The sequence below is a fragment of the Balearica regulorum genome, chromosome 27 (genome assembly GCF_011004875.1).
Source record: "Balearica regulorum gibbericeps isolate bBalReg1 chromosome 27, bBalReg1.pri, whole genome shotgun sequence".
Taxonomy (NCBI): Eukaryota; Metazoa; Chordata; class Aves; order Gruiformes; family Gruidae; genus Balearica; species Balearica regulorum.
In genome coordinates this window covers 238,437-252,832 of record NC_046210.1, presented here as the reverse complement: position 1 = coordinate 252,832, position 14,396 = coordinate 238,437, and the positions used below count along the sequence as shown (strand labels likewise).

At 68.8% G+C, this 14,396-nt stretch overlaps 2 protein-coding genes across 5 annotated transcripts; one reads left to right on the top strand and one right to left on the bottom strand.

Moving 5' to 3' along the window:
* Positions 1-633: 633 nt before the first annotated feature.
* Positions 634-7,601, top strand: AEBP1 (AE binding protein 1). Of its 4 annotated transcripts, none has more exons than XM_075736754.1 (21): positions 634-928; positions 1,080-1,484; positions 1,750-1,815; positions 2,424-2,495; positions 2,665-2,751; positions 3,017-3,115; positions 3,277-3,402; positions 3,550-3,627; positions 3,728-3,784; positions 3,877-3,986; positions 4,069-4,208; positions 4,311-4,395; positions 4,488-4,632; positions 4,737-4,825; positions 4,921-5,044; positions 5,139-5,335; positions 5,438-5,617; positions 5,696-6,038; positions 6,145-6,284; positions 6,370-6,469; positions 6,556-7,601. In XM_075736754.1, exons 1-21 carry the CDS (start codon positions 685-687, stop codon positions 7,110-7,112), a joined length of 3,444 nt encoding a protein of 1,147 aa, XP_075592869.1. In that variant the 5' UTR covers positions 634-684; the 3' UTR covers positions 7,113-7,601. The 4 variants fall into 4 exon arrangements, with proteins under 4 accessions (XP_075592869.1, XP_075592871.1, XP_075592868.1 ...); XM_075736756.1 differs by having other exon boundaries at positions 635-928; positions 3,313-3,402; XM_075736753.1 differs by having other exon boundaries at positions 635-928; positions 3,710-3,784.
* POLD2 (DNA polymerase delta 2, accessory subunit) lies at positions 7,591-14,254 on the bottom strand. The gene is made up of 11 exons (XM_075736757.1): positions 14,142-14,254; positions 13,117-13,378; positions 10,788-10,909; positions 9,792-9,915; positions 9,601-9,715; positions 9,167-9,365; positions 8,949-9,029; positions 8,433-8,590; positions 8,199-8,326; positions 8,009-8,110; positions 7,591-7,901 (listed from the first exon to the last, which is right to left on the bottom strand). The coding sequence occupies exons 2-11, from the start codon at positions 13,334-13,336 to the stop codon at positions 7,744-7,746; spliced, it is 1,407 nt and encodes a 468-aa protein (XP_075592872.1). The 5' UTR covers positions 13,337-13,378; positions 14,142-14,254; the 3' UTR covers positions 7,591-7,743.
* Between the last annotated feature and the right edge of the window lie 142 nt (positions 14,255-14,396).

Genomic DNA, 14,396 nt, shown 5'->3' with positions numbered 1-14,396 from the left:
TGCCAGTCCTGGTGCAGTGCCAGTGCCGGTGTCGTTCCCGTGCAGTGCCAGTGCCGGTGCAGTCCCGGTGCAGTGCCAGTCCTGGTGCAGTGCCAGTGCCGGTGCAGTGCCAGTGCCGGTGCCGGTGCCAGTGCCGGTGCCATGCAGTGTTGGTTCCGTGCAGTGCCGGTGCCAGTGCCGTGCTGTGCCAGTCTCGGTCCCGGTCCCGGTTCCGTGCAGTGCCGTGCCGTGCCGGTGCAGTGCCAGCGCCAGTGTCGTTCCCGTGCCGTGCCAGTCCCGGTCCCGGTGCTGTGCCGGTGCCGTGCCGTTCCGGTCCCGGTTCCGGTTCCGTGCCGGTGCAGTGCCGGTCCCGGTTCCGTGCAGTGCCAGCGCCGGTGTCGTTCCCGTGCCGTGCCGTGCCGTGCCAGCCCCGGTCCCGGTGCCGGTGCCGTTCCGGTCCCGGTTCCGGTTCCGTGCCGGCGCAGTGCCGGTCCCGGTTCCGTGCAGTGCCAGCGCCGGTGTCGTTCCCGTGCCGTGCCGTGCCGTGCCAGCCCCGGTCCCGGTGCCGGTGCCGAGCGGGTCCCGCACAGCGCCGCCGCAGCTCGGTGCCGCCCCCGCCTCCTGCGCCCGCCCCCAACCCGCCCGCCCGGGCTGGCCGGGGCCGGGGCCGGGGCCGGGGCCGGGGCCGGTGCGGCGGACGCGGCGATGGTGCTGGCGGGGCCGCCCCGCTCCTGCCTCCTGCTGGCGGCCGCGCTGCTGCCGCTGCTGCCGCCCGGGGCCGCCCCGAGCCCCGCCGCGCCGCCCGCGCTCACCGACGCCGAGATCGAAGCGTTTCTGCGCGGCTTCCTCGGCCCCGGGGAGCGCGGGGACGGCGAGGAGGACGGGGACGGCGACGGGGATGGCACCGACCTGGGCTTCGGCACCGACCCGGGCACCGGCACCGGCACCGGTGAGCGAGCGGCACCGGCACCGCGGGTGGGGGCTGCCCCGGTACCGGGCACCGGCGGGGGGGGCGGGGGTGTAGCGGGAGGTGGGGACCCCCCCAGCCCGGCCCTGGCCGCCCCTCACCCCGCGGCGGGGCGGCTGCGCCCCCTCCCCAGGCTCCCCGGGGCGGCTGACGGAGCCCGAGAAACCCAAGAAGGGGAAGAAGGAAAAACCTCCGAAACCCACCAAGAAGCCCAAGGAGAGACCCCGGGGCTCCAAGAAGGACAAGGAGAAGGACAGGGACAGGGACAGGGACAGGGGCAAGGACAAGCCCCCCAAGAAGCCCAAGGAGAAGCCCCCAAAAGGCTCCGGAAAACCCCCAAAAGGCTCCAAAAAGCCCAAGGAGAAGCCGCCCAAGGCCACCAAAACCCCCGTTGGCAAGAAGCCACCGGAGCCACCAACCACCCCCCCGAAGCCCCTTGCCACTCCGCAGCCCCCGCGGGGCGAGGACGACGTGGGGACACCCCGGTTCCCAGAGCAGCCTTCGCCCCACGAGGAGGATGAGGATGGAGGTGGCCGAGGTGAGTCTTGGGGCTCCCCCCCTCTCGCCAGCAGCCCGGTTGGGGTGGGGGTGTCTTGGCACCCCACAGTGTCACCCTGCGTCCCGCTCGGCTCCCTGGTGGCACCCCATGGCTTTGTCCCCTGTGGGGGTCCCCACTGGGATTCCCCCCCCCAACCCCCCCCCCAGCCTTCTTCCCCAGAGGGATTTTTCTTTTGGGGTGGGGGTGCCGCAGGCCGGGCTGGGGGGGGCCCCGCCAGCCCCTCGCTCTGTGTCCCTGTCCCCAGGGGAGCTGGAGGAGCCGCCGAGCGAGCCCTGGGACCTGGGCCGGGAGGACTGGCGCCCCGAGACTGGTGAGTGCCCTGTCACCAGGGCCACCCCCCCACACACCCCGGGGCCACCCCCTGCACCCCTGGGACCACCCCCCTGCACCCCAGGGCCACCCCCCTGCACCCCTGGGCCACCTCCCTGCACCCTGGGACCACCCCCCTGCACCCCGGGGCCACCCCCCTGCACCTCGGGGCCACCCCCCTGCACCCCAGGGCCACCTCCCTGCACCCCGGGGCCACCTCCCTGCACCCTGGGACCACCCCCCTGCACCCCGGGGCCACCCCCCTGCACCCTGGGACCACCCCCCTGCACCCCGGGGCCACCCCCCCTGCACCTCGGGGCCACCCCCCTGCACCCCAGGGCCACCTCCCTGCACCCCGGGGCCACCCCCTGCACCCCTGGGCCACCCCCTGCACCCCAGGGCTACCTCCCTGCACCCTGGGACCACCCCCCTGCACCCCTGGGCCACCTCCCTGCACCCCGGGGCCACCCCCTGCACCCTGGGACCACCCCCCTGCACCCCTGGGCCACCCCCCTGCACCTCGGGGCCACCCCCCTGCACCCCGCGGCCACCCCCCTGCACCCCGGGGCCACCGCCGGTGCCCCTGCCCCACACACCCCCTCCCCACAGAGGTCCCCGAGGAGCCGGAGCCACCAACGCTGGACTACAACGAGCAGCTGGAGCGGGAGGACTACGAGGACTGTACGGTTCCGGGGCGCGGGTGGGGGGGACTGCTGGGGTCCCCTGCTCTGCAGGGAGGGAGAGAGGGGGTGCCCCCCCCCGCCTCACACCCCCAAAGTCAGTGCCACCCGGTGCCCCCCCCCTGCCTCACACCCCCAAAGTCAGTGCCACCCCCTCTTTCTGTCCCCAGTCGAGTACATCCGGCGGCAGCAGAAACCCCGCAAACCCCCGAGCAGGAAGAAACCCGAGAGAGTCTGGCCCCAGCCCGAGGAGCCGTGTAAGTGGGGTGACGGGGGGGCAAGGGGGGGCTGGCACTGCTCGGGGGGGACACACACACACACAGTCCCCAGCCTCGGGGACCCAGGGGAGCATCATTTTGGGGTAGCCATCATTTTGGGTGGGCCTGGGACACCGAAGAGGCATGGGGGGTGCGGGGGATCCCGTGGGGGTGTGGGGACCCCACAGGGGCACGGGGGTTCCCACAGGGACATGGGGGTACCCCCACCCCCCTCCTCCAGCACAGCCCCTTTCTCCCTCCCCAGCGAAGCCAGAGGTGCCACCCCCACAGCCCCCCCCACAGCCCCCCCCCGTGACTGAAGGGGACTACGAGGAGGGCTTCGAGCCACCCGACTACGATGACCGTGAGTGACGAGCCGGGGCCGGGGGGGGACGACTGGGGCACCCCAGGACCCCCATCTCTGGGTGGCTCTGCCTGGCCCCGCGGGTAGTGGTGTGTCCCCCCCCCGCGCCCGGCTGGGCTCCGACCGACGGCACCCACCCCTGCCCTCCCCCGGCCCTAAAGGGGTGTCCCAGCCCCCCTCCCCCTTTGCACCCCCAGTGGCGTACGGGCTGCCCCCCCCGCCGAAGCCCAGGAAACACCCGGACAAAGAGGACGAGATGGAGACGGACGAGGAGAAGCTCAAACCCTGTGAGAGACGGGCAGGGGCTGGGTGCTGGGCGGGTGGCATGTCCCTGGGGTGGGTGGCACATCCCCGGGGCGGGTGGCACGTCCCCAGGGTGGGTGGCACGTCCTTGGGGGGGTGGCACAGCCCCAACAGCCGCTCTCCCACCCCAGGGAAGCCCAAGAAAGGTGGCAGCAGCAAGGAGGAGGAGGAGGACCCCTGGGCGGAGGAGAAGGGCCGGGACCGCAAAGGTGGGTGCCAGCCTCCTGTCCCCTCGCCCCCATCCCTGTCACCCCAGGCTCTGCTCCCCCCCCTCATGCACCCCTTTTCCAGGAAAACCCAAAAAACCAGGGGGGAAGAAGTGGGAGCCGGACGAGGACGAGTGGGCCCCTCCGGAGGAGAAGACAAGTGAGTGTCCCCATTCCCGGGGGAGAAGCGGGCACCTCGCTGGCTGGGGGGGATGCCCATCACCTTCCCCCCCCCCACCCCCCTGTCCCCAGGATGTCCCCCCATCGGCCTGGAGTCCCACCGCATCGAGGACGACCAGATCCTGGCCTCCTCCATGCTGCGCCACGGGCTGGGTGCCCAGCGCGGGCGCCTCAACATGCAGGTGAGGATCACCCACCCTGCGCCCACCCCCTGTGCCAGCGGACCACCCCCCACCCACGTCCCCATCGCTGTCCCCACCCCAGGCGGGCACCAACGAGGACGATTTCTTTGACGGGGCTTGGTGTGCCGAGGACGACAGCCGGGCGCACTGGATCGAGGTGGACACCCGCCGCACCACCAAGTTCACGGGCGTCATCACCCAGGGCCGCGACTCCCAGATCCAGTACGGGGCCGGGGGCGAGCGGGAGGGGACGGATCGGGGACATAGGGGTGGGGGAGCGGCTCGGGGACACCCCCCCCCCAACCTGTCCACTTCCTCCCGCAGTGAGGACTTTGTCACCAGCTTCTACGTGGGCTTCAGCAACGACAGCCAGAACTGGGTGATGTACACCAACGGCTACGAGGAGATGGTGCGGGACCCCAAAACGGGCTGGTTGGGGGGGACAGGGACAATAGGGACTCTCCCCCCCCCCATCGGCTACATCTCCTTCCCCCTCGGCAGATGTTTTATGGCAACGTGGACAAGGACACGCCGGTGCTGACCGAGTTCCCCGAGCCCATGGTGGCCCGTTACATCCGCATCTACCCCCAGACATGGAACGGGAGCCTCTGCCTGCGCCTCGAGGTCCTGGGCTGCCCCCTCTCCAGTAAGAGCCACCCCAAAGCAGAGGCTGGGGGGGTTATGGGGGGGCTATGGGGGGGGGTACAGCTCCCTGCCCCCCTCCCCACCGTGTCTTTGTGCCCTCCGCAGCCATCAGCAGCTACTACGCCCAGCAGAATGAGGTGACCTCCACCGACAACCTGGACTTCCGCCACCACACCTACAAGGACATGAGGCAGGTGAGCACCTCCGTGGGGGTGGGCACCTCCGTGGGGGTGGGCTCGGCCCCCTGAGCGCTGCCCCCCCTTCACCCTCTCCCCCCCCATGCCCGCAGCTGATGAAGGTGGTGAACGAGGAGTGTCCCACCATCACCCGCATCTACAACATCGGCAAGAGCTCGCGGGGGCTGAAGATCTACGCCATGGAGATCTCCGACAACCCGGGCGAGCACGAGACGGGTGAGAAGGGGGCGTGGGGGGGGCCCGGCCACGATCCCCTGGCGCAGGCAGGGGTGCGGGTAGCACGCTGACCCTGCCCGTACCCTGCCCGCAGGCGAGCCTGAGTTCCGGTACACGGCAGGGCTGCATGGGAACGAGGTGCTGGGCCGGGAGCTGCTGCTCCTGCTCATGCAGTTCCTGTGCAAGGAGTACCACGACGGCAACCCCCGCGTGCGGAGCCTGGTGACCGAAACCCGCATCCACCTCGTGCCATCCCTCAACCCCGACGGCTACGAGCTGGCCCGCGAGGCGGTAAGGGGACAGCGGGAGGGGACGGCGGGGCGGTGATGGGACAGCGGGAGGGGACGGCGGGATGCAGCCCCAGGGCTCACGGCTGCCCCGGGCTGCCCGCAGGGCTCTGAGCTGGGCAACTGGGCGCTGGGCCACTGGACGGAGGAGGGCTACGACCTCTTTGAGAACTTCCCCGACTTGGCTTCGGCGCTGTGGGCGGCCGAGGAGAGGAAGCTGGTGCCCCACAAGTTCGCCAACCACCACATCCCCATCCCAGAGCACTACCTGGCCGAGGAGGCCACGGTGAGCCACAGCACGGGGCACGGCGGCGGGGCGGTGATGAGGAGGGGGTATCTCACGCCTCTGCGCCCACCTCGGCAGGTGGCGGTGGAGACGCGAGCCGTCATGGCGTGGATGGACAAGAACCCCTTCGTGCTGGGAGCCAACCTGCAGGGCGGGGAGAAGCTGGTGTCCTACCCCTTCGACACGGCCCGTCCCGTCAGTGAGACGCCGGCGGCCGCCCCTCGCCCACCAGACGACTACGAGGACGATCACCCCGAGCTGGAGGAGACGCCCGACCACGCCATCTTCCGCTGGCTCGCCATCTCCTACGCCTCGGCCCACCTCACCATGACCGAGACCTTCCGTGGGGGCTGCCACACGCAGGACATGACCAACGCCATGGGCATCGTGCAGGGGGCCAAATGGCACCCCCGGGCCGGCAGTAAGTGGGCGCCACGCCGTACGGCGTCGGCTTGCCTGCCCCACGCTCCCTCCACGTGACGGTGCGAGTGAGCGGCTGGGTGGGCACTTGGTTTTTTGTTTTACAGGCATGAACGACTTCAGCTACCTGCACACCAACTGCCTGGAGCTCTCCATCTACCTGGGCTGCGACAAGTTCCCCCACGAGAGCGAGCTGCAGCAGGAGTGGGAGAACAACAAGGAGTCGCTGCTCACCTTCATGGAGCAGGTAGGTGCTCGCACACGCCGGGCAGGGTGCCGGCAGCCGCCCTGCCTGCCCCACGCCGCTCCTCTCGTCCCCTTTCCTCGCATAGGTCCATCGGGGCATCAAGGGCTTGGTGACGGACCAGCAAGGAGAACCCATCGCCAACGCCACCATCATCGTGGGGGGCATCAACCACAACATCAAGACAGGTAGGGCGCAGTGTGGGGTGACAGGCAGGGTGCCGGCGGCACCGTGCTGCCTCCTCCACACCCCGCTGCCTCCCCTCGCTCCACAGCCAGCGGCGGGGACTACTGGCGCATCCTGAACCCGGGCGAGTACCGCGTCTCGGCTCGGGCCGAGGGCTACAACCCCAGCGTCAAGACCTGCAGCGTTTTCTATGACATCGGGGCCACCCAGTGCAACTTCGTCCTGTCGCGTTCCAACTGGAAACGCATTCGGGAGATCATGGCCATGAACGGGAACCGGCCCATCCGCCGCATCGTGCCCGGCCGCCCCATGACGCCCCGCGAACGCATGCGCCTGCGTATGCGCCTCCGGCACCGCATGCGGCTCCGGCAGCAGATGAGGCTGCGGCGTCTCAACGCCACCACGGCCGCCAGCGGCCCCACGGCCCCGCCGCCCACCACGGCCCTGCCCTTCCCCTTCAGCAGCACTGCTTACGCACCCTGGAGCCAAGAGCCACCCACAGCCGGCACCTGGGAGACGGAGACGGAGACCGAAACGGAGGTGGTGACCGAGCTGGTGACAGAGACGGAGGCCTGGGAGCTGGGCACGGGGACAGCGCAGCCCTTCACCACGGCCGAGACCTACACCGTGAACTTTGGTGACTAGGAGATGCTCATCCCCTTGCTCCTGCCTTGAACCAAGGCCAGACGCTCGCGGCTGGTTTGGTTTCACCTGCCGCGGGCTCTGACATCTGCTTCTGAAGGCTTCCTCGAGCCCCAGGCAGCCCGCTCCGGGTGGGCTCCAGCTCCTCACCCGCGCTGCTTCCTAGGACTGCAGGGCACGCCGTGCCGCTGCTCGCCCCGAAGGCTGGGTGGCTGCGGAGCGTCCCCCGTCCCCCTCGCCGGGCTCCAGAGCCAGGCAGGAAAGCACTCGCTGCCTCGTCCCTCGGGGCTGGGCAGTGTCAGCCCTTGCCCGGCAAGGGAGGGGGCGAAGCAGGACCCAGCCCTCGCCCCATCCCCGTCTCCCGGCACAGGGGGGTTGGCAGGGGTGGTCCCGCTCTCCAGGGCAGGGCCCGTACGGAGGCAGGCGCAGCCCCTGTCACCTCCACACAGGTTTTTTTTTTTTGTTACACAAATAAATCAAGTTATATTGGTACGAGCATCTCTTCTCTCTCCCATGGCCCGGCAGCTCCACGCCAGCCCTCCCGGGAGGGCAGAGGGGGATGACGCAAAGGCGGTGGGCACTGGGACCCTCCAAGGGGCCGGAGGTTTATCGAGTTCGTGCCCTGCCTGCTCAGTCAGTGCCCGACCTCCATGTCCCCGTCATCGTCCTCGGCCCCGAAGCCGGAGAAGCTGATGGGCTGGCAGCTGAGGTTCCGCAGGTTGACGAGACAGGCGGTCTGCGTGGCGCTGAAGTCGGGCACCGTCACCAGCAGGACCTGCTGCCCGTCCTCCCCTGCAAAGACAGGCGGGCGTCAGGCAGATGAGTCCCCGGTCGGCACCCTGGCGTGGGGTCCCAGCCCCGAGCGAGGACTGGGGGGGCCGGCAGGCTGTGGGGCTCACCTTTGAGCACCTTGGACTGGAAGCGGGGAGCGTTGCCGCAGAAGTAGACGTGAGGGCAGTCGGTGAGGATGAAAGGGTCCGATTTGTAAAAGGGGTAGCAGCCTGGGAGGGATGGAAATTAGTCAGGGAACCTGCACCCCTTCGAGGGCATCGTCCCCCAGCCTCGGCAGCCCCCCAGCCCTCGCCTTACCCAGGGTGTCCGGGGCTGTGGGGCTGATGTGTCCCGCCAGCAGCGTCCACTCCAGGATCTCCAGGTAGTCGTCCATGCTGCTGTATTTGAAGATGTCGCTAACATTCTGCCCCGACGTTCCCAAAAACCTGCAACATTTTGGGGGAAGGAAGGAGAGATTCGGATCGCTGTACGTGTTGTGACTCGCCCCACGATCCCACGCCGGCAGCAGTTTGCCACACCAGGATTTTTTACCTGATTCCATCCACGTCGGCCTGGTAGGGGTTGGTGACCAGCCGGAGCGTGGAGTAGGCGCTGGCGAGGGGCAGCATGCAGTGATGCAGCGGCTGCTGGGGCAGCGTATAGTTGGTAGGGTCAAACTCACCAGGCATCACGTCCACGGGCACGGAGGTCTGCGGGCAGAGCGGGGATTGCCGGGGATGGCCAAAGCACCTCCCTTCAAAGGGGCTCAGAGCAAGGCCCCGGCTGGAGCTTGCTGCCGGCTCTGCCTCGCTCCCCGATTTGGCTCCTGCCACTTCCCCGCAGGAAGCCCTGCTCGGCTTCACCGCAGCGACCAGGTGCCAGGAGAAGGATCCGAAGCCGGGCTGTGGGCTGCCTCCCCTCTCGCAGCGTTCCCGTGCGGCGCCGTACACAGTGCTCAAAGGGGGGCTGGGGAAGGGGCGTCTGTCACCCCGCACCCCCGGGCCGCTGGCAGACTGTTGCCTTCCGCAGAAGGTCCCTGGCCAACCCCACCCTGCTCCAAGCACTCACACAAAGCTGCAGCAGGATCTCATCCAGCATCTTCACGGCCTCCACGCTCGCTGCCTGGGTCTTCTTGGTCAAGTACTTGGCCTGGGTCAGCGGGGAGACAGTGAGGGAACCAGTCCACACCCTCTCCCATTCCTCCTTCCCTGCTTCCACGGGACTCCCTGTGCCAGCCCGGGCCCCGAAGAGCACGGCCAAGGCTGAAGACCCCTTCCCCGCCGTACCTTGTTGATGGTGTCCCGGCTCTGCGTGTTCTGGCTCAGCAGGTTCCCCGCCAGGATGACGCGGGAGATCTGCGCGGCACAGCTCTGCTCGCCCTCGGCGCCCAGCTGCCCCGTCACCACGTCCACCAGCAGCTGCGTGCTCAGCAGGGACTCGCCGCTCCCGCTGCCCAGCCCCAGCCCCGACACCAGCAGGACGAACCTAGGCGGAGAGGCTCGGGCAGCGCGCCGCGCTCCCTGCCTGCGCCAACCCCTGCCTGCGCGGCAATGCCAGCGCTGCCCACACCAAGGGGTTCCAGAGAGCCGGGTGTGCCCCCCGTCCGCACGATCTCTTTCGGCACGAGGCGCCCGCTCCGACGGGCACATGGTGACCAGGGCTCGGGGATTATGGCAGGGGACACGGTGCCGGCCCCGCTCCCGTCACCGCGGAGACTCACCGGTCCGAGCTGGGGCCTTTCCAGGGCAGCGGCTGGGGCAGGTTGGCAAAGCAGTGATCCTCCACCAGGAACTTGCCGTCATCCTGCTCGGAGCCGTACACGGCAAAGACGGTCCCTACGGCAGACAGCGGCGGTCAGCCCCCGGCCACGGCCCGTGAGGCGGCTCCCGCCGATGAGCCGTCGTCCCCTACCTGTCACCAGCCTCTGCACATCGACGGCTCCTTCCAGCTTGATCCGCTGCAGCTCGTCCTCCAGGATCAGCTCGTCGGAGGGGTGGATGTACTTGGGCAGGGGCGGCTGAGGCACCAGGTTGTGCTGGGGGGGCACAGGGCAGGCTCTGACGGCCTCGGCGAGGCCGAGCTGCCTCAAACGGCCCTTCCCCTCCCCCAGCCAAACCCCGCTCGTGGAAACCAGAGCGCGGGCGCGTGACTCACAAGAGCCGCCGCCGCGGCCCCCCACCGCCGGCCCGGCCAACGCCCCCGCTGCCGCTTTGGAGGCCCCGGCAGCTCTCGGCGCTGCTCGCCAGCTGCACGCCACCCGGATAAGCTGGTTTTGCTTAACGCTTCCCTGCAGCGCCCCGGCGAAGCGAACACGAGCACGGCTCCCTGGCCAAGGGGGAAGCGGCTCAGCCAGGCGGCGGGAGACGGCGCTCTGGCTCACCTCGGGAAACGTGTTTGCAATCACCGGCCGGGCAAGCGCTCGGCTCCCTTTGAACCCTGCCCGGCAGGCACGGCGCTAACCTCATGCCGTGACGAGCAGGCTCCAAACTTCCCAACGTGCTCCCCGCGAGCCGGCTGGGAGCAGACGGGCCCCCAGCACCGCGTGGGGATGACAGAGCTTCCCTGGATGCCCCCCTCATCCTCCTCCCCTGCAGCAGGGAAAGTGGGTTTGCTCTGCCAACCCCGCCGGATCCAAACCCTCCAAGGGCAGGAAAAGCAACGCCGAGCAGGCACATGCAAGGTGCACGCTGGCAGAAGGGGCTGGCATCAAGAGCAGTGGCATCTAGGGACGGGGTAGGCACAGAGAAGATTCTAGGCTGGCTCCCCAGGCCACAGCCCTGGCAGTTCCCGCTTGCGAGTGCGAGGGAAGCGATGGGAAGCCGGCCGAGGTCCCGATGTGTGTTGGCACGTCACCCGTGCGGAGGAGGAGGAGAGGGGGCCCACGGGAGGGAACGTCCCCGCCGTTACCTCCTCGCTGATCTCCTGCAGGATGGAGGGCTGCAGCTGCATCGCTTTGAAGAGCGTCCCCACCACACAGCACTTCTCGCCCGCCCGCAGCTCACAGAGCTTCCTCAGCACCACGTTGTTCCCTGCAGAGAGAAACGGGGCTCAGCCGGCCTCGGGGACGGCTGCAAGGGCAGGCAAGACTCAAGGCTGGCCAGGACCGGCTGAAAGGGCCTGAACGTCGAGGCCAGCGAAAGGCGGCGGGGGAATGCTGCAAAGCCTCTCGCTTTTCCTCGAGGCACGGAGCCGAATTCACATGTGTAGGCCAGATGGGGCCAACGGAGCGTACCAGAGAGGCAGCGCTGCCTGCAGGCATTTCCTCTGCGTTGAGGGGGGGCAAAGCTGGGTCATGCCGGGGTCTGGGGGACCCGCAGCTCCCAGCCGCCACCCAGCCCGGTGTGCAGAGCTCCCCCTGGGCTCAGGGGCTCAGCTCTGCCCGGGAAGGGAGGGCGCACAGCTCTGGGTGCTCTGGCCCTTGGGCACAAGGGGCTGGCGTTCCAGCTCCCCACCCAGGAGACGACCTGAACGTCCCACTCGGGTTTGACAGGCAGGAGAGATCGTCTGACCTCTGCCGGGGCCAGATCCTCTGCCCAGGATCCCCGCTGGAAGCCAGGATCCCCATCGCAGCCGGGCATTCGGGAAGATCCCGACAGGCTGCTGGGGAGCGGCAGGGTTTCCTCCGCCTGAAAGGCACAAACAGGTCGCCGGGCTTTAGCCAGGGATCCGCAGGGAGATACGGGCCGGGGGAACCAACGCGCGCCTCAGGAGGTGCAAAGAGCATTGCAGCTCCAGCGCTTCATCGGCTTTGTGGCTGGGGAACATTTGCAGACAGTGAAAAATGCATCTCCCTCACCACAAGCTGAGCCCAAGATTTCTCACCTCACCCACGAGGACCCAGAGATGCTTCAGCCCCATCTTTTACGTGTCTGTACCACTCTTATTTCCCTCTCTTTAAATCGACCCGTGAAGCCCATCCATCCCCGGGCCTCAAGCCCTGGAAGGAGGAGGACTGGCTGCGGGGCTGCGCTGGCGCTGCGAGAGCTGCCGGGCTCCTCTCCCAGAACAACACTGCCAAAACCCGCTGCCACGCCAGCTCCTCCGTCAGCGCGTCCTTTCTGGCCGCGGGCGGTGGGGTGATGTTTTCGCCTCCCCAAACTCTCCCTTTGCCGATCACGCGCCCGCTGAACGTGACTCCCGTCCGGTGGAAAGCACCCCGCTGCGATCACAGGCACCCCGGGCTCAGCGGAGCTGGCAACACGGGTTCAGCAGTCCCAGGAATGCAACGCTCGGAGTCAGAAAAAACAATCCAGTTTTAGCTTCTTATTCTTGGCTCTAACCCCCCAGACCTGTGTGTTTAGGGGGAGGGGGGGGGAGCTGCTTTCTCCAGATTTTGCCTGCAGGCGCTTCTCGCTGTGAGACAAACCCCAGAAATCTCGTCCCATCGCATGACTCGGAGAAGCGGAGCTTTACAAAACCGTTGGTTCCCGTCACCCTTGGCAAAACCCAGGGTCACGGTGCAGGGTGGCCGGCCAAGGAATGACATCCGCTGTAGAACCGGCACAGCCCGGCGCAGGCTTTGCTTCCCCTCGGCTCCACGCAGCCCACGCGGCCAAGGAGAAAAAGAAAAACAAGCGATCGGCCCGAAAAACCTCCATAGAAGGGCAAAGACGAAAGCTTGGCTGGCCGAGAGGGTGAAATCCGATAACAGGCTTTTACCACACTCGGGGAGCCATGCGCCGCGCCGAGGCCTGCCAGGAAGCTCAGCCACCGCGCTCTGGCAGCGGCGAGGCGGTTGCTTCACCCACCGCCGCCGTTACGCCTTTGGATGGAAACTCTCTAGCGTGAGGATCCCACCCGCTAACGCGGCCCCGCCGGGTGAGGAAACGGCCCCCCCCCGCCTCGGCGCAAGCGTCGCCTCTCCCACACCCCGCTTCCTGGCCGGGGCGCGCGCCCGCCCCTCGCCCCGACAAACCTCGCGCTTCACTCGTGCTGCCGACAGCGAGCGGAAGCTTTGACCTGGACTGGTGAGCAAGAAAAAAGGTTTTCTGTGCAGAGCTGACGTTTCAAGGTGGTTTTAGAAATGTTGAAGGGACGTTCCTGGCTGGGTCAGACGCCGTTCAGCAGAGGAACCATCCCCAAAACACCACCCGTGGGTTATTCAGCCCTTTAACGTGTACCGACGGCCAACACGCACCGAGACATCACCGAAGAGCTCCCAGCCGGCGCCCCGCTGGCCGCGCAGCTTCGCCTTCCTTCCCCAAAGAGGGGGGGTCGCTCCCCCAATCCCACTCACCCCACTTCTGTCGCGCCCGCTCCTCCAGGATGTGCCGCATCTCGATGAGGCGCGCGGCGTAGATGTGAGCGTACTGGCGGCTGAAGCTGCGCTCGCCCAGCCGGAAGGGCTGAGAGCGGTCGGCATACGCCGAAACCGGCACCCTGGCGAAGGTGGAGGCCTCGGCGGAGGGGGGGGCCAGCAAACCCTGCGCCGTGGGGGCCGCCTGCTCCGAAAACATGGCGGGCGCCGGGCCGGACACGGGAGGGATTTAACGGCGGGTCTGGAAAGCAAACGGGTAAATTAAGGATCCCGGTAAATCAAGGGCGGTCGGCGGCACAGCCCCAAGCCGGGCGCACCCCGGCCATCAGCGTCACCCCAAGATGCCGCAAATCCCTCCCAGGAGGCGGCCCCCACCCCCAAACTGACGCCCTCGCCCCCCAAACACAAACCAGGCCAAGGTCTAACCTGCCCCCCCTGAACACCGCACCCCTCCGGCATCCGCTCCCACACCAGGGCACCCCAAACTCATCCTGGTGCCAGGAAAATCCCAGGACCCCCCCCGAAATCACACCCCGGCAGCAGGACACCTGAAGGGCCCCCCCCCGCCCCCCAAGAATACACCCTGGCCATGGCCCCCCCCGGGGCCCCCCACAAACCCACCCTGGCACCAAGTGCCCTGCACAGCCCCACGGGCACCCCCTGAACACACCCCCCCCAGCCCCCCCCGGCACCAGCCCCCCTCGGACACCCCCAGCCCCCCCCGGCACCCCATCCCCCCAGACACCCCCAGCCCCCCCCGGCACCAGCCCCCCTCGGACACCCCCAGCCCCCCCCCGGCACCAGCCCCCCTCGGACACCCCCAGCCCCCCCCCCCGACACCACCCCCCCCAGACACCCCCAGCCCCCCCGAACACCCCCCTGGCATAAAGACCCCGCCGGGGCAGCGGGACCCCCCGAGGACACCCCCCCCTCCCCAACCCCCCCCCCCCGGGTACCAGGGCCTCCCCGAACCGGGCCCCCCCCCAAGGCCGCGGGTCACGTACGGGGTCAGAGGTCAGAGGTCGCGGGGGGGTCGCAGGCCCGTACCGCGGAGCCGCCATGGGGAGGGGGCGGGAAAAGGCGCGAACGCCGCAAAGCCCGGAAGTCGCGTGGCCGCGGAACGGAAGTGGCGTACAAGGCGGCGGGTCGCCATGGCAACCGCGGATGGCGGCGAGGCCGTTGCCGTGGAAACGGCGAGGGGGGGGGAGGGGGGAGCACGGCCACGGCCACGGCGGGAACCGGGGCCCAGCGGGACCGAG